General features: G+C 52.3%; 1 protein-coding gene across 8 annotated transcripts in view; it reads left to right on the top strand.

Moving 5' to 3' along the window:
- The window catches only part of PRKAG2 (protein kinase AMP-activated non-catalytic subunit gamma 2), a 262042-nt gene that overhangs the window by 155162 nt on the left and 89394 nt on the right, over positions 1–17486 (top strand). For all 8 annotated transcript variants that reach the window (XM_047849311.1, XM_047849309.1, XM_047849312.1 and 5 more), the window contains one exon: positions 6530–6747. In XM_047849311.1, coding sequence (XP_047705267.1) covers positions 6530–6747 — 218 coding nt within the window. The remainder of the gene's footprint in view (positions 1–6529; positions 6748–17486) is intronic.

Raw genomic sequence — 17486 nt, 5'->3', positions numbered from 1 at the left:
GGGAAGAATGATTTCCCTCAGAGACCAGGCAGGGGGCTTGGGACTCAGAAGAGAACTTCCCCTCTTGAAGAAGAGAGCTATGAGAGAGAGAGACTGGGAGAGAGAGCTGAGGCCCTGGTTCTACATGGCCACAAAGAATGGGAAGAACTTCTTCTAGAACTTTCTTACCTACAGAATGAGGAGTCTATATTCAATTAATGGTTCAGAACTTGTCTGGCCACTGAACCACCTGGGGAACTTCAGAAAACCCAGATTCGCGGGGCGCCTGGGTGGCTCAGTCGGTTAAGCGGGCGACTTCGGCCCAGGTCACGATCTTGCGGTTCATGAGTTTGAGCCCCACGTCGGGCTCTGCACTGACAGCGTGGAGCTCGGAGCCTGTTTCGGATTCTGTGTCTCCTTCCCTCTCTGCCCCTCCCCCACTCGTGTGCTCTCTCTCTCTCTCTCAAAAATGAATAGACGTTAAAAAATAATAATTTTTTTAAAAACTGCATATAAGCGAGTCTCCCATCCGATGCATATTGAATATTTGCTCTTCTCCTGGGACAGCGGTCAGCGAGGACGTTTAAGATCAGGAACGGGATGAATTTTCTCCTCTCTCTTGTTATTCAGACCGTGCGCTGCCCAAGGGCAGGGGGAAGGGGGCACACGTGCCCGCGCCCAGCACGCAGCCGTCTGGTCTACCTGGTTTACGTTTCCCGACACAAGGGCTTGGTTTGCTCAAGGGCCTTGATTTGCACAGGGCCTCCTCCTTCCTCCCCGCATTGCTGTCCTTCCGCAGACCCCTGCCGTCTTGCCCCCCGGGGGCACCGCTGTTCTGTCTCCTCCCCCGCCTCTCTAGACGTAGCTCATGCCAGTACGGCCTGGCCCCGTGAAGTCACCAGCTCATGGCTCCCTGGTGTCTGGAGCCACTTGCCTGATGTCTTGCGTGGCTGCCAGGAGCCATTTCTGTTGGCTCAGTGTGCCTATTCACTTATCCTGGCTGCCGCCCCAGGAAAATCAAAGGCATTGTTCGCTCTCGGAGGCCGACAGCAGCTCTAAACAAAGTCCTTAAGAAGCAGAAGAAAGAAGGAAAGCCTTCTCAGAAGAGCACAACAGGGGAAACCTATCTGTGCCCTGGGTACCGTGGCCACAGCCCGGTCTTGCCTGGGCCCTTCGGAAAGTCGCCTGATCCGGGGCAGATGTGTTTTATTTTCCGAGGCGCGGGCCCGGCTCCCTCCTGGTGTCTCCGCCGGGCTTTCCCGCCCTTTCTCCGAGCCCCTCCTGGGTTAGCGTTACACGCTTTTCGCTCCAGGGCTCACCACGGGGCGTGCCTGGTTTGGGCTTCGGTGTGGCGTCGCCCCAGTTTCCCTAAGCGGGTCTCAAAGGTGGGAGTCGTCTGCTTCGCGGGAACCTGCCCCCTCCTCCGCGCCTGCACGGGCCTGGCCCCCGGCAGCCGGCTGGGTAGACCGTGGCCTTCCTGAACGATCGCGCTCTGGCGGTTTGCCCTGTGATTGGGAGAGACGTTGGTCGATTTCCAGAATACTGGGGGATTGTGGCAGCACGGCCCCACTCCCCTCTTTGTTGATAAATTGTGACACCGGTCGACAAAAGAGGGACAAGTTTAGGACTCCCTCACTGCCGATTCCCCCTGGCTAGGATTCTTTCGGTTAGGACCGTCCTGGTTCTGTCGCGTGCGGCTGGATTCATCTATGCAGAACCGCCCCGCCTTCCTTCGTAGGATGCCCCCTCCCTGCCCCGGGTGAAACAGCAGAGAAGCGACTAGAAGTCTCCTCTCTACCCGCCTCGCATGTCTCCGCTCTTGCCGGCTGGGGCGGAAGAGAAACAGGTTTGGACGAGGCCCGCCCTTGCCTACCCCAGGCCACCCCGCGGGAGGAATCCCGCAGAGCCCCAAGCCCACTCTCCCCCGGGACCCCCTTCCCTCCCACCCGCCTCTCACTTCTTTGCCACACCCAGCACTTTCTAAGTTCTCCTGCCTGCCGGCCTGTGAAGCCCCACTTTCCGGAAGGGTCATTCTCTCCCCGCGCCCCCCTCCCCCCAGAGTCCAGAGCATCCTTCTGTCTTGGGCAGCAAGACCACCCACTCTGAGAGGAGGCCAGGTGGCAAGGTGGAAGGATCCTTTGAACTTGGAAAGATTTCGGTGAGAGGGGCTGTCTTGGGGGGCACGGAGAATCACGCCCTTCCCCCAGAAACCAGTCGCTCCCGCCACCAGATGGGAAGCCCACCCATCGTCTCCTCACTGCAGACAGTGCAGCGAGGTTGTGTCTAGGGCTACGTGTCTTCTCCGCCGTCCTTCCTGCCCTCGGTCAGCACGGGCTTAGGACCCTTCCAGGACTCACGTGGGGACGGCCCACAGAGGCCGAGCCACAGGAGAAGCGGGAGCCGCCATTCGTGCTCTCAAGAGCCCTCTTAGGTGGCAAGCTGCTCAGTCTTGTTCTCTCTAATTATTCACACGTAGGAAGGAACATTCTAGATCCAAAGAGCTCGCCAGGAGTTCTACCAGCTATGACTGTCCCTTCCTTCATGGTGACTGGGCTTGATCCCTGAAGAATGTTGTAAATGGGAGAGCTTCTTGCAGACAGAGAGAGAGAGAGAGAGAGAGAGAGCGCCCAGGCCCGCCCTCGGAGTGCTTTCATGTAGGTGGGGACACAGACCTCCCCTCAGGGCTGGTGGGGGCGGCTGGGATCAGGGCAGGGGGCAGGAGACGCTTACATTCGGTGTTAGCCAGCCTCTTGGCTCAAAAGCAGAATCGGGGCTGGAGAAAGTAACTTTCTGAGTAGAGGGCACATCCACGTGATACGAAAGTCGCAAAAGGACAAAGGGTGCAGTGTGACAGTGTTTCCTGCCAGCCGTTCCCACCTCTGGGGCTTTCACAGCCTTCCCCAGACACTCCACACGTGCGGACGGATACATATATACATTCCCATCCCCTTTTCTGGGACCAGAAATGGTTTCATTCCCTACGGATGGCTCTGGGGTTTGCCTTTTCACTTGCCGCCGCGTCTCCGAGGTAAGGATGAGGAAGCTCGTCGTGCCCCGTCGGGGAGCCATGGCCATCCCTGTGGATATGCGGTCATCACGTTAGCCTCTTCCCGCCCAGGAGCACCTGCGTCTCCAATCTCTGCTTTTGCTTTATTTTGTTTTATTGTATTGTATTTTCATTTTTAATTTTTGCCTATTTTTGTTTGTTTGTTTACTTATTTATTTTTAGAGGGAGAGAGAGAGAATCTTAAGCAGGGTCTATACTGTGTGGATCCTGACCCGGGGCTTGATCCCAAGACCCTGGGATCGTGACCTGAGCCGCAATCGAGAGTCTGATGCTCAAGGGACTGAGCCACCCAGGCGGCCCTCCAGTCCCTGCTTTCCAAAGCACCACTATATGGGGCGCGCCTGGGTAGCTCAGTCGGTTGAGCATCCGACTTCGGCTCAGGTCATGATCTCATGGTCTGTGAGTTCGAGCCCCGCGTCGGGCTCTGTGCTGACAGCTCGGAGCCTGGAGCCCTCTTCGGATTTGGTGTCTCCCTCTCTCTCTGCCCATCTCCTGCTCATGCCCTGTCCGTCTCTCTCTGTCAAAAATAAATAAGCATTTAAAAAAATAATAAAAAAAATAAAAGCACCACGGTCACGAAGGACCCCACACGCTCGCCATTTAGCAATTCTGCCCCTACGTCTGTGGAAGGAAATCCCAGAAGCAGACTGCAGGGCCAAGGAGCATGTGCACGTGTAGCTTTGCTAGATGTTGCCAAAGCGCCTTCACAGAGGGACATGATTTGTCCATGCCTCGGAACACTCCTCTGTAGGTGTGGTTTGAGCCAGTATGAGCCGGATCTGGGAGGAAAGTCACAGGCAAGATGGAGGGGCTGGTCTGGATTGTGCCCTGTGTTCGGACAGACACGGGTGCTTCGGCACCGAGGGGTGCTGGGCATCGCTGGGCCTGTCCCTCCTTCACGCGGAAAGCCAAGACCCCTACAGGGGCTTCGCGGGAGGGCCTCTCACAGGCTGTTAGAACGTGGTTGGTGGCCCCAGCCTGGAGTCCCAACGGCCCCCGTCCCTCTCCGCGCCTCGGTTGGGTCTCCAGCACTCGGCCTCGGAAAGCACCGGGGGGGGGGGGGGGGGGGGGGGGTGGGGCCTCTGTGTCCAGCGGCCGGGGGAGCATTGGGAGCGCAGAACACAGAATTCCCTGCTCGACAGTGCCGTGGGAACTGGCCTGTTCTGGGCCACGCTGTGACGGGCCGGGCTAGCGGGCCAGCTGAGGACTTTCGCTGGAAGAGCCAGGGAAGGACGCGCCACCAGCCCGGGGAGGCGGGGCTCCACAAAGCAGCCCCCTCCGCTGCTCCCCAGCCGAGCCCTCTGATGACCCAGGCGCCCCCCCTGGAGCCCCCTGGCTGGCATCCTCGTCCCTCGCCGCTCTGCGGGCATCGCCGGGGAACGTTGGAGCCGTGACGCTAGAGCAGACCTGGGCCAGGCGGCCCCTCTCTCCCCCTGCCTGCCGGACCCTTCCCGTCTCCCCCTGCCCCCCACCAGCTGGAGACCCCCCAGATCCCCTGTGCTTCATCCTCTCTCCCCTTCCTCCCCCACCCCCAGCCCCGCCTCACCGCAAGCCTGGCTTCTCAAGGCCTCTGGGGGAAAGCTTTTGTTTTTAAGAGTCGGGGGCTGTCCTGTCGGAGGCCTTTTTGTGCCTTAAGTTGAGACCCACAAACCCGTGGGTGCTAGAGTGTTCTGTCTCCTGCTGTCACCTGCCTCCCGGGGATCTGCCTGGAGCGGGCCTTCCCACTCGGGATGGCTTCGCGGGAAGAGCGGCTCCCTAGAAGACGACGCTCCTCCTTCGACGGATTCCTTCCGAAATGCCCACCAGGGACCTACGTGCCCCCCACACTCTCTGGGCTCGGGGAGGCAGAGAAGACGCGAGCTGAGCTGGAGCCTTAGGCCCTTCGTGCTCTCTTGTCCCGCCTTGCCTGCTGGGGCAAGCATCTTCCAGGAACCTTCCTTCCCCTCACCAGGCCGGCGCTGGCTGCTGTGGGGACCCAGCAGTGTGGCCCAGAGCCCCTGCCCCACAGACAAAGGGCGGCTTCTGCTGGGGACAGAAGACTGAGGCGGTTTCACACTTGGCTTTAGCGTGAAATATCTTCTCGTTCCCTGGTCACGTGCTGCACAGATACGACGTGCTCCTGGGTCCGGGGGAGCGAGAAGCCACAGGCTGTGGCGTCAGGAAAAGGAGGTCGGTTGAACTGACTCCTGAGGAGTGGGAGGCCCCTCCGGGGAGCGAGGACGGAAGCAGAGAAGGGAGCACACGTGTCTCCGTGTGAGCAGAGGGGTCTGGAACGCGGGACACGGCAGGTAACCCTCGGGCTCTGTCTCCTGACATCCTTGCTTTGTCTTGCGTGGCTTAACGTTTGGACTAAAGCCAAGGTGTCAGCAGGGCCGTGCTCCCTCTGAGACCCTGGGTAGCGTCCTCTGGTGCCTCTTTTAGCTTCTGGTCGCTGAGGGCACTTGGTGCTCCTTGGCCTAGGGATGCATCACTTCGGTCTCTGCCTCTCTCGTCAGAGTGTGTGTCCATTTCTATGGCTTCTCCTCTTATAAGGACACCGGTCCCGTCGGGTTAAGAGCCCAGCCTACTCCAGCGTGACCTCATTGTAACCTGATGGCATCTGCAAAGACCCTCTTTCCAAATAAGGTCACATTCACAAGTGCCGGGGGTCCAGACTTCCACACAGCTATTTGGGGGACACGCATAGCCCCAACGATGATTTATGGCACGGTCAGCTAGACGGGAGTGATGGCCGCCCGCCCGAGGCAGGCCCCTGGATTGCACACACCCTGTTGAAGTGGATGGTCTCCCCGCAATTCTTTGCCGCCCCCCCCCCACTCCGCATCTGCTTCCCGCTCGTCCCTATCCGTGTGACTTTTCACTTCGTCACTTTGCGAGGCCCCTTCCCAGGCCTGCCTCTCCTCCCGCGTCCCCTCAGCATTCACCCTCGTGGCCAACTCTCGCCTCCGCAAACTCACGGTGGCAAGATTTAGGTTGCGTGTTTTGACGGTCATCGCACGTTTGGTCTGGTTCTTAGTCGTCACGTGACCTTCCGCAACGTCGACCTTTGTCTCTGTGGCCTACTTTATGAACTTCCCTACCCTGGTTCCACTCCGTGTGCTCTGGCCACACGCTCTGCAGGGGAGGAGTACGTTGATAAAGGGGCACCCGGGTGGTTCAGTCGGTTGAGCGTCCGACTTCGACTCGTGGGTTCGAGCCCCGCGTCAGGGCTCTGTGCTGACAGCTCGAGGCCCGGAGCCTGCTTCGGCGTCTGTGTCTCCCTCTCTCTCTGCCCCTCCCCTGCTCACCTCTGTCTCTCTCTCTGTCTCTCAAAACTAATCATTAAAAAAAAAAATACGTTGATACGAGCTTGTCCCCAACATTCAGAATTTAATAATTTAGATTCTTGCCATTTGAGATTTGGGGCTCTTAGAAATGGAAGAGCCCTTCTCTTGCCTTCTGTCTCAGCCAGACTCCTAACAGCTCTTGTGGTCTCCTCCTCAGCCTCAGGCCTCTCCTCCTCTCCGTCGACACCCACCCAAGCGGCCAAGCAGCACACGTTTCCTCTCGAATCCTACAAGCATGAGCCTGAGCGACTGGAAAATCGCATCTACGCCTCCACTTCCCCTCCGGACGCAGGCCAGAGGTACTGCCCGTCCTCCTTCCAGAGCGCAGCCGGGCCTCCATCAGCATCACCCACGCACCATGCTTCCTCCAGAACCGTAAGTCCGTGGGCCGGGCCGCCAGGCGTCGGGAGGGAGGGCAGAGTCTGGCTGAACGTAGCCGAAGTCAAGGCTGTGCACCCCCGACCTTTCTGGTATATTTTATCGTAAATCGCAGGCTGAGGAGAAACAACGACAACAACAACAAAAACTGCTGAGGGCACAGCGGGCAAGCGGAAATTAAATGGAAAGTGGTCATGTCTGCGGCGTGACCGGAAAGGGTCTCTTGCCTCAGCTTCTTTAAAAACCAACCAACGAACAAAAATCAGCCCTTAAGAGCTTTATTTGAATGTATCCTGATTGGGAAACCCAAGGGAGAAGCCATAGGCAAAGCAACAGGCTTTTCGAATTGAAGTTTTATTGTCGAGTGTTAAGATTTCAAGGTTGGCAGCATTTGGGTTGGGGAGCGTGCTGGCGAAGGTGAGGCTTTCGGGGGGGGGGGGTTGGGGGGGAGCCCGGGGCCCCTGCACCCTCCCGAGGAGGGGGGCTAGTGAACCCCGGCGGGAGAAGCCGGCCTAGTGGCGGGACGCGGGCCGTCGCCAGCAGCACGGTGGCCCCAAGCGTGGAGACGCCCTCCAACCCTGCCTGGCTCGTAGAAGGCACGTCGATGCTCAGTGTTACCCCTGGGCCCAGCAAGGGTGCGAGAAGCGTGTCCGGAGTCCGTCTATGTGGGTGGAACTGTCGTATTCGGTTGCTGGATTCGTTCCCTGGGGCCGCTGTAACAAAGCGCATGAACTTGGGGGGGGGGGGGGGTGGCTTACAAGAACAGGAAGCTCTGTCTCACCGCGCCCGAGGCTGGCGGTCTGAAGTCCTGGTTGGGGCAGGACCCTGCTCCCTGCGAAGTCTCTAGCGGGAACGCCCCTCCCTCGACTCTTCAGGCTTCCGAGAGCCCCAGCTTTTCTTGGCTTGTGGCCGCATCACACCAGCCTCTGCCTCGGTCTTCCCGTGGCTGTGGGCCCTGTGTCTGCACGTGTCCACGTTTCCCCCTTCTTGTAGGGCCGCCCTTCATCCTGGATTAGGGCCCAGCCGTGCTCCGGCTCGTCTTTACTTCGTCACGCCTGCAAAGACCTTATTTCCAAACGGGGTCACGCTCACGGGCATGGGAGCGGAAGCCTTCTCTGTAGCTGTTTGGGGGGACACAACCCAACCACTGCGGTTGTTCTCTTTGGGGCGCCAACCTGGGTCTGTCATGCAGAGAAGATACCATCGCTGTTCTCCTCGCTCTTTTGGCGATGACTTTACGAGCGTACCCTTAGCAGAGTATTGTTCCGGGTGCCGAGGGATAAAATGCAATGTATTATCTCTGCCTTCTCGGGCTTCCAGTCTTACCGGGAATAGAAGAACACTCCACCAGGGCCGCCTGGGTGGCTCAGGCCGTTAAGCGTCCGACTTCAGCTCAGGTCATGACCTCACGGTTTGCGAGTTCGAGCCCCACGTCGGGCTCTGCGCTGAGAGTGGCGCCTGCTTGGGATTCTCCCTCTCTCTCTGCCTCTCCCCCACGGCACTTTGTCTCTCTCTCTCTCTCAAAAAATAAACAACAAAAAAAAAAGAAGAACGCTCAGATAAAGCTGTTAAGTAAAAGCAGAAAGGAGGTCGAGTGGGGACGGAGAGTAGGCAAATAGTCCACTCTAGAGGAGGGGAGCAGGGAAATACTGTTGTCTGATAAGGGCCATGAAGGCCCCAGTGCAGTGGCACCAGTGAGCTGAGCCTTGTGTAACTGGGAGGGTTTAAGTGAGAGGCGGGGAGGTGAAGGGAGAGCCTTCCAGAGAAGAACATTCGCCGTGACTTGGGCAGGAAGGAGCACGACTGCAGCATAGAGAAGGAGCAGGGCCGCGGGCCCTCTCCGAGGGTCCAGAACCCAGCAGCGGACTAGGAGGTGGGCTGGAGACGGGAAGCCGAGGAAGCAGAGAAACAGCCCAGATGAGGCAGGCTACAGGGCTTGGCCCCGGAGAGCTATGGCGCTCAGAGGAAGGTCCCCCACGTTCTGGGGCGGGAGCGAGAGACGATCTAGAAAGGGTCTCCTGGGCATTTAACACAGGAGATCTGGGACAGAGGGAGCCCGTGGGGGCCGGGAGCAGGAGGAGGACTAGAGACAGAAGTGACCAGCAGGGAGGCCAAAGTCTCAAAATACCGGTTTCTCCTCGTTGACTAGTGATGCCTGATAGCACGGCCCCGTTTAGGAAGAGGCAGAGATTTGAAGAGAAAACCGTTATTTTCAGTTGAGGTCACTGGCGGCGGTCATGATTGCAGAAGTCTCGTGCCGGCCTTTCCGAGTTTAAGTAGGAGAGAATCCAGAGGGCGCTCTTGGGCCAATGCCAGTTTTTTTCCTGGGACATTGACTGGAAAACCCAGAAGCCCATGGTCGAGGCCCACAGGCCGGGGTCCTTCTGGGATTTCCCAGGTCGTTCCGGGGCCAGAGAGGAAGTGTCTTCAGCTGTCTTCCACGCTCAGTGATGCGTGCCCCGGTCGGGGCCCGCGATTCCCCGCACGTGGCCGATGGCGCGTGTGACATTTCAGCGATGTTCCAGCAATCATCCCAACGTCCTGAGAGACAAGATGTGGCCATTCCATACAAGGGGATCTTAGCCTTAAAAGGGAAGGCAATGCTGACACCTGCCACAACCCGGATGAGCCCTGAGGACGCGATGCTGAGTGAAGTAAGTCAGCCACAAAAGGACAAGTCCTGTGTGATTCCACGTGCATGAGGTCCCCAGAGTAGTCAGATTCATAGACACAGAAAATAGAACGGTAACTGCCAGGGGCTGGGCGGGGAGGAATGGGGAGTTAGCGTTTCATGGGGACAGAGTTCCAGTATGGAAGATGAAAAGTTTTGGAGATGATGGGGGTGCTGGTTGCACAACAGTGTGAATGCGCTTAAAACCACTACCATTGGGGCGCCCGGGTGGCTCAGTGGGTTGAGCGTCCGACTTCAGCTCAGGTCATGATCTCACGGTTCATGAGTTCGAGCCCCGCGTCGGGCTCTGGGCTGACAGCTCGGAGCCTGGAGCCTGCTTCGGATTCTGTGTCTTCCTCCCTCTCTGCACCTCCCCTGCTTGCACTCTGTCTCTCACATTGTCTCAAAAATAAATAAACATTAAAAAAAATTTTTTTAAAAACCACTACCATTGAGTTGGACTCTTAAAAATGGTTAAGATGGTAAATTTTATATTATGTATATTTTACTACAATTTTTTAATGTTTATTTTTGAGAGAGAGAGAGAGAGAGAGAGACAGAGCATGAGTGGCAGGGGAGGGGCAGAGAGAGAGGGAGACACAGAATCCGAAGCAGGCTCCAGGCTCCGAGCTGTCAGCACAGAGCCCAACGTGGGGCTCGAACTCACGAACCATAAGATCATGACCTGAGCTGAAGTCAGACACTTATCCGGCTAGGCCACCCAGGCACCCCCATCTAATTCTTTTTTAAAAAGTGATTCAGACAAGACTACAGCGTTTATATAGTTTGAGCTTCAGAAAATCAGGGTGATCGCCAGAGGCTCTCCACTTATGTTGTGAAATGATACATTTCAAAATTGGAAGACAGAGTCCCCACTGGCTCCCTGACATGGGACAGGCCTGATTGCATCGGTAACCTTTGTCACCCAAGGCGTCTGGGAGCTCCTGCTCACGGCCTCCACAGCCGCTGCTTGCTGGGTCTGTTCTGCTTTGAGCAGACCCTTAGCAGGAGGGCTGATGGTCATTTCAAGTTCATGTAAAATGTGCTTCTTTATCATTGAATTGTGTCAGTCGTCTTTATGTGCTAAGTTCCTTAAGAGCTCGGCTGATTTCAATAATTGGCTACCAGCATAATCTTCATTGGAGGAATGTGAGTCGCTTAATGACTCTGTCAGCCTAAAAATATTTAGAAATAATTTGTCTCTGCCCTTTGGAACAAAAAGGCACTTTCTGTAAACACGGACCCTGAAGATCCATTTCACAAAATGTGTTCCCATGAATCTTACTCTAAAATTGGAATGGGGATAAAGGCAACTAGTTAGTCTTTAGTAGATAGCACTCATATTTTTTTTAATGTTTATTTATTTATCTTGAGAGGGAGGCGGAGTGGAGAGAGAGGGTCAGAGAGAATCCCAAACAGGCTCCACGCTGTCAGCGCAGAGCCCGACGTGGGGCTCCATCTCACAACCGTGAGATCGTGACCTGAGCCAAAATCAAGAGTTGGATGCTGAATCGACTGAGCCACCCAGACGCCCCCTAGATAGCATTCATTTTTATTATTTATTTATTCGACACATACTTAGTAAGCAACTGCTATGTGCCAGAAACTGTGCGCAGGAAGGGGGAACAGGTGACAAATGTGTGAGACGCTCGCGTGAGGCAGGGCCGTGTTTGTTCTGTTCACTGCTTGATTAACGGCACATTGTACACTGGAGGGCTTCAAGAGATAGCTAATGGCTCGCTGCACACAGGCGGGAAAGTCGTCTATCTGGGGGGTGCAGACAGGTGAATAGTTACGAGAGTTTGATAGAACCTGTGCTGTTATTACGGGAGAAAACACCCAGTCTAGTCTGAGTGAGTGGAAGAACCGATCCCAGAGGAAGGAAGCGGACGTTTTTTTCAGCAGACGAGAGCAATAATCAGCTTTGCCTTTTTGGATGCTCTGGGTGGGTGGGTGGGTGTGGAAATGAGATTGAAATTGAGTCGCACGGGGGCTCAGATGAGACATGGGGCGCAATCATCTGGGCCCGGTGGTAGCTGATGGTGGAAAGAAGTGGACCGGTGTTAATAAGTAAAGAGCTATTTAAGAGGTTGAATTGGAAAGAATTTAGAAGGCTGTGATTGATTCGCTGGTGGCAGGGGAGGGGGCGGGGGGAGTAGAATCAAGGATGACTCCAGAAGTTCTGCCTTAGGAAACTGAACGAATGGGAGTTGCACTTGCTGGGGTAGGGAACAGGGGAGGAGGAGGAGCAGGCTGTGTGTGTGTGCCTGTGTGTGTGTGTGTGTGTGTGTGTGTGTGTGTGTGTGTGTGTGTATGCACGTGCGGGGTGCACGCGTGTGTATAGGCACACGTTTGTGTGTTCGGGTGGTGGTATAATAAGGTGTCCGTGGAACATTCAAGAGGAGGTATCCAAAGGGCAGTTGGATATGTGCATCTGGAGCTAGAAATTAAGATTGAAAATCATCATGAGGCGCCTGGGTGGCTCAGTCGGTTGAGCGTCTGACTTCGGCTCAGGACATGATCTCAAAGTTCGTAGGTTTGAGCTCCACGTTGGGCTCTGTGCTGACGTCTCAGAGCCTGGAGCCTGCTTCAGATTCTTTGTCTCCTTCTCTCTCGGCCCCACTCCTGATCATGCTTTGTCTCTCTCTCTCTCTCTCAAAGAAAAATAATAAAACATTTTAAAAAAATTTTTTTAAAGATTGAGAATCATCAGAATATGAATGGTAATTCATGCCATGATCATAGATGAAATAATCCACAAAAACATATGGTAGGTGAGAAGAGAGCCAGAAAAACATGGACATTTAAGGAACAAATAAAGGGAAGGGATTCCGAATTGCCTTGAAATGAGGCAGAAAAGTAGGCACACACAGAAGCAAAAGGAATGTGTTTCATGCGTTTGGAGGAGTGACCAGTGACACCAAATGCAGTAGACTGGCCTAGAATGTAAGGACTGAGGTCACTAACAACACTGGCAAGAATACTGTGGTCAAGCGTGTAAGCCACTGAACGTGGGTTGAATGACAAAGAGGTGAAGAAGTAGAAGTCTCTCATGTAGATAACTCAAGAGTCCTGACTTTGAAGGGGAGGAGAGTGGGCTGTCGCTGTTAGAATGGAGGTGACGGTTTCTTCCTACAAATGGGAATAGATGTAAGCACTAATCGGGACAGAGTCAGTAGGAGGGAAGTGGTTAACGACAGAAGGGAAAAGGCGAGCATTAGGTTCCGCTCTTATGAAGGAAATGGGTGAGATTCCTTGGGTGGTGGGAGGTGTTTGTCTTGGACCGGTGGAAGAACCGTCTTCCGTTGCGTTGGCAACTTGATATGAGGGTACGAGAGGGCTCAGTACTTCTCCAGTGTCCTTTCCACAACAGTTATTCCTGTGCTCTCCCTCTTTTTCTTCTAGGAATCTCACTCTTGACCTGTGTCTTGGGTCAGAGTCCCTAGAAGCAGAGTCAGTTCCTAAGCCAATGACAAGGAACCCAAGGTATCTCCTGCAGCCTGGGGTCTCTTCTTCTCTTGCCTGGTTGACTCCTGTATCCGACACGATCGCGTGCTGTATCAGCTCTTCTGTTGCCATAACAAACCTCCCCCAAATGTAAGATGGCAACCGTCTATTTGGCTCACAATTCTGTGGGTCCTCACTTTGGCTTGGGCACCCTTCTGGTCTTGGCTGTGCTTACACGTCTGCGGTCACTTACCAGGTCACTTGGCATCTGGTAGGGCCGGGGTGGCCCCAGCTGGAATGTCTCACCTCTGTTCCGTGTGGTCTCTGCTCCCCCAGGAGGCCATCCCAAGTTGTTCTTATGGCAGTGACATGATTCCAGAAGACACGGAAGCGTATACAAGTCTTCATGATGCCTAGGTGTAGATCTGGTATACGGACCCCTACCTGAGACAGAATCTGTTTCCTCTGCCCTTAAAGCTGGGCTGGGTTTTTCACTTGCTTTGGCCAACAGAACAAGGCAGAAGTGACGAAGTCACACTGTGGAGAGCATAGACGTGGGAAGAGGTGGAGGCTGTGGGCCAATTGTGAGATCCACCACATATACGTCTTACCACTGGGTTTCCACAGCTGCATCTGCAGCTGAACACAGCATCCTGGAGTCTAGAAGTTCATTTATCTCTATGTGAGGAGTCTCATTGAGATGGCGGACTTCTCAGAGAGTAATTTCCCAAAAAGGTGGCCGCTGCAGTTCATGTTCCCTGAGAGGCTGACTCTAGACAGAAATGAATGTGCAGGATGTTTATTAGGAAGCACTCTTAGGATCAATGCTTGGGAGAGAAAGGAAGGAGACGGAAGGGCCTGAGGGAGAAGCTGAAATGCAGTGCAGTCTCGCCAAGGTCTTCAGCAGACCCACAGGGAACGCTAAAACCAGTGAGGGGGAGGGGGACGCTCCTCAGGGCTGTCCCTAGTTGGGGTGAAGGAGCCAGGCCTTTCTCCACTTACATCAGCCAGTCATTAGATGACAGCTCTCCTGGGAGGGGGTTAACCTCGGACAAGACGACTCTATTCAGCCAAGGGCTGTCCTGGCTAATCATTGAGGGTCATCGCCTGGCAGATCCCGAATGGCTGGGGGGAAATCCTTCATTTCTCAAGGGGGATCTGAGCAGGACCTCACAACTACCAAGCATGGACTTATTCTCAACTTAATTTCTTTGATTTATGATCCCAAAATTCTGATAGGTGACAAAAAAGGCTATCACATTTCTTCTTGTGATATATTTAACACGTAACTAAACTGAAGAAAAGGGTTTCGTTGGTGGGGGATGAATGAAAATGGTTTTATTAGGCCCAGGGGGGAGAGGCACTAAGGCCCCAGCCAACACCCACCACCAGCTTCCCAGCTGTGGGAGTGAACCACCATGGATGTGAATCCTCCAGCCGCAGTCAAGCCTTTGGATGAGACTGCAGCCCCAGCCAATACTGGACCGAGAGACCTGGTCACAGATCCAGGACCACCCAGCTGAACTGCTCATGAATTCCTGACCCACAGAAGCCATAAGAAATAATGTATTATTCTTCTAGGGCTATTAGAACAAAATGCCACAGACTAGGGGGCTTAGCAGAAATTCATTTGTCACAGCTGTGAAGGCCAGAAGTCCAAGATCAAGGTGTTGACAGGTTTGGTTTCTCCTGAGGCCTCCTTGGCTGCAGATGGCCACTGTCTCGCTGTGTCCCCACATGGTCTTTCCTCTGTACACACACATTCTTCTTGTCTCTTCCTCCTCTTATAAGGACACAAGTCCTATTGGATTAGGGCCCCACCCTATTACCTCACTTACCTTTAGTAACTTCTTTAAAAGGCCCCATCTCCAAATACAGTCACACTGGGGGATTAAGGGCTTCAACATATGAATTTGGGAGGCAGGGCACAATTCTCCATGGCAGGTAATAAATTAATATTGCTGTCTTAAACCACTGAGCTTATATATATACATATATATATATATATATATGTATATATATACACACACGCACATATATATATACACATACATACATACATACATATATATATATAATTTATTGTCAAACTGGTTTCCATACAACACCCAGGGCTCATCCCAACAGGTGCCTTTTTCAGTGCCCATCACCCATTTTCCCCTCTCCCCCACCCCCCACCAGCCCTCAGTTTGTTCTCTGTATTTAAGAGTCTCTTATGGTTTGCCTCCCTCCCTCTCTAACTTTTCCCCCCTTCCCCTCCCCACCTGGTCTTCTATTAAGTTTCTCAGGATCTACATAAGAGTGAAAAAATATGGTATCTGTCTTTCTCTGCCTGACTTATTTCACTTAGCACAATACCCTCCAGTTCCATCCATATTGCTGCAAATGGCCAGATTTCATTCTTTCTCATTGCCTAGTAGCATTCCAATGTATATATAAACCACATCTTCTTTATCCATTCGTCAGTTGGTGGACATTTAGGCTCTTTCCATAATTTGGCTATTGTTGAAAGTGCTGCTATAAACATTGGGGTACAAGTGCCCCTGTGCATCAGCACTCCTGTATCCCCTGGGTAAATTCCTAGCAGTGCTATTGCTGGGTCATAGGGTAGATCTATTTTTAATTTTTTGAGGAACCTCCACACTGATTTCCAGAGCGGCTGCCCCAGTTTGCATTCCCACCAACAGTGCAAGAGGGTTCCCATTTCTCCACATCCTCACCAGCATCTATAGTCTCCTGATTTGTTCATTTTAGCCACTCTGACCAGCGTGAGGTGGTATCCCAGTGTGGTTTTGATTTGTATTTCCCTGATGAGGAGTGACGTTGAGCATCTTTTCATGTGCCTCTTGGCCATCTGGATGTCTTCTTTAGAGAAGTGTCTATTCATGTCTTCTGCCCAATTCTTTATGGATTATTTGTTTTTCAGGTGTGGAGTTTGATGAGTTCTTTATAGATTTTGGATACTAGCCCTTTATCTGATATGTCATTGGCAAATATCTTTTCCCATTCCGTCGGTTGCCTTTTAGTTTTGTTGATTGTTTCCTTTGCAGTGCAGAAACTTTTTATCTTGATGAGGTCCCAATAGTTCAATTTTTCTTTTAATTCCCTTGCCTTTAGAGATGTGTTGAGTAAGAAATTGCTGTGGCTGAGGTCAGAGAGGTTTTTTCCTGCTTTCTCCTCTAGGGTTTTGATGGTTTCCTGCCTCACATTCAGGTCCTTCATCCATTTTGAGTTTATTTTTGTGAATGGTATAAGAAAGTGGTCTAGTTTCATTCTTCTGCATGTTGCTGTACAGTTCTCCCAGCACCATTTATTAAATGGGAAAGCTCTCATTTGTTAAAGAGACTGTCTTTTTTCCATTGGATATTCTTTCCTCTTTGTCAAAGATTAGTTGGCCATACATCTGTGGGTCCAATTCTGGAGTCTCTGTTCCATTGGTCTATGTGTCTGTTTTTGTGCCAATACCATAGTGTCTTGATGATTACAGCTTTGTAGTAGAGGCTAAAGTCTGGGATTGTGATGCCTCCTGCTTTGGTTTTCTTCTTCAATATTACTTTGGCTATTCAGGGTCTTTTGTGGTTCCATACAAATTTTAGGATTGTTTGTTCTAGCTCTGAGAAGAATGCTGGTGCAATTTTGATTGGGATTGCAATGAACACGTAGATAGCCTTGGGTAGTATTGACATTTTAACAATATTCTTCCAATCTATGAGCACAGAATGTTTTTCCATTTCTTTGTATCTTCTTCAACTTCCTTCATAAGTTTTCGATAGTTTCCAGCACACAGATATTTTACATCTTTGGTTAGGTGTATTCCTAGGTATTTTATGATTCTTGGTGCAATTGTGAATGAGATCAGTTTCTGTATTTGTCTTTCTGTTGCTTCGTTATTAGTGTATAAGAATGCAACTGATTTCTGTACATTGATTTTGTATCCTGCGACTTTGCTGAATTCATGTATCAGTTCTAGCAGACTTTTGGTGGAGTCTGTCAGATTTCCCATGTATAATATGTCATCTGCAAAAAGTGAAAGCTTGACTTCATCTTTGCCAATTTTGATGCCTTTGATTTCCTTTTGTTGTCTGATTGCTGATGCTAGAACTTCCAACACTATGAAAAACAACAGTGGTGAGAGTGGACATCCCTGTCGTGCTCCTGATCTCAGGGGGAAAGCTCTCAGTTTTTCCCCATTGAGGATGATATTAGCTGTAGGCTTTTCATAAATGGCTTTTATGATGTTTAAGTATGTTCCTTCTATCCCGACTCTCTCGAGGGTTTTTATTAAGAAAGGATGCTGAATTTTGTCAAATGCTTTTCTGCATCGATTGACAGGATCATATGGTTCTTATCTTTTCTTTTATTAATGTGATGTATCACATTGATTGATTTGCAAATATTGAAAAAAAGAGAACTACAGGCCAAGATCCCTGATGGATATGGATGCAAAAAATTCTCAACAAGATACTAGCAAATCGAATTCAGCAGCATATAAAAAGAATTATTCACCATGATCAAGTGGCATTTAAAGCACTGAGCTTTGAGGTGATCTGTTACATATCAAAAGATAACCAATGCTTACTTTATCATGTATGTGGGGAGATAATATAACTCAATGAAT

Source organism: Prionailurus viverrinus, chromosome A2, assembly GCF_022837055.1.
Source record: "Prionailurus viverrinus isolate Anna chromosome A2, UM_Priviv_1.0, whole genome shotgun sequence".
Classification (NCBI taxonomy): Eukaryota; Metazoa; Chordata; class Mammalia; order Carnivora; family Felidae; genus Prionailurus; species Prionailurus viverrinus.
This window is presented reverse-complemented; position numbering and strand designations above follow the sequence as displayed.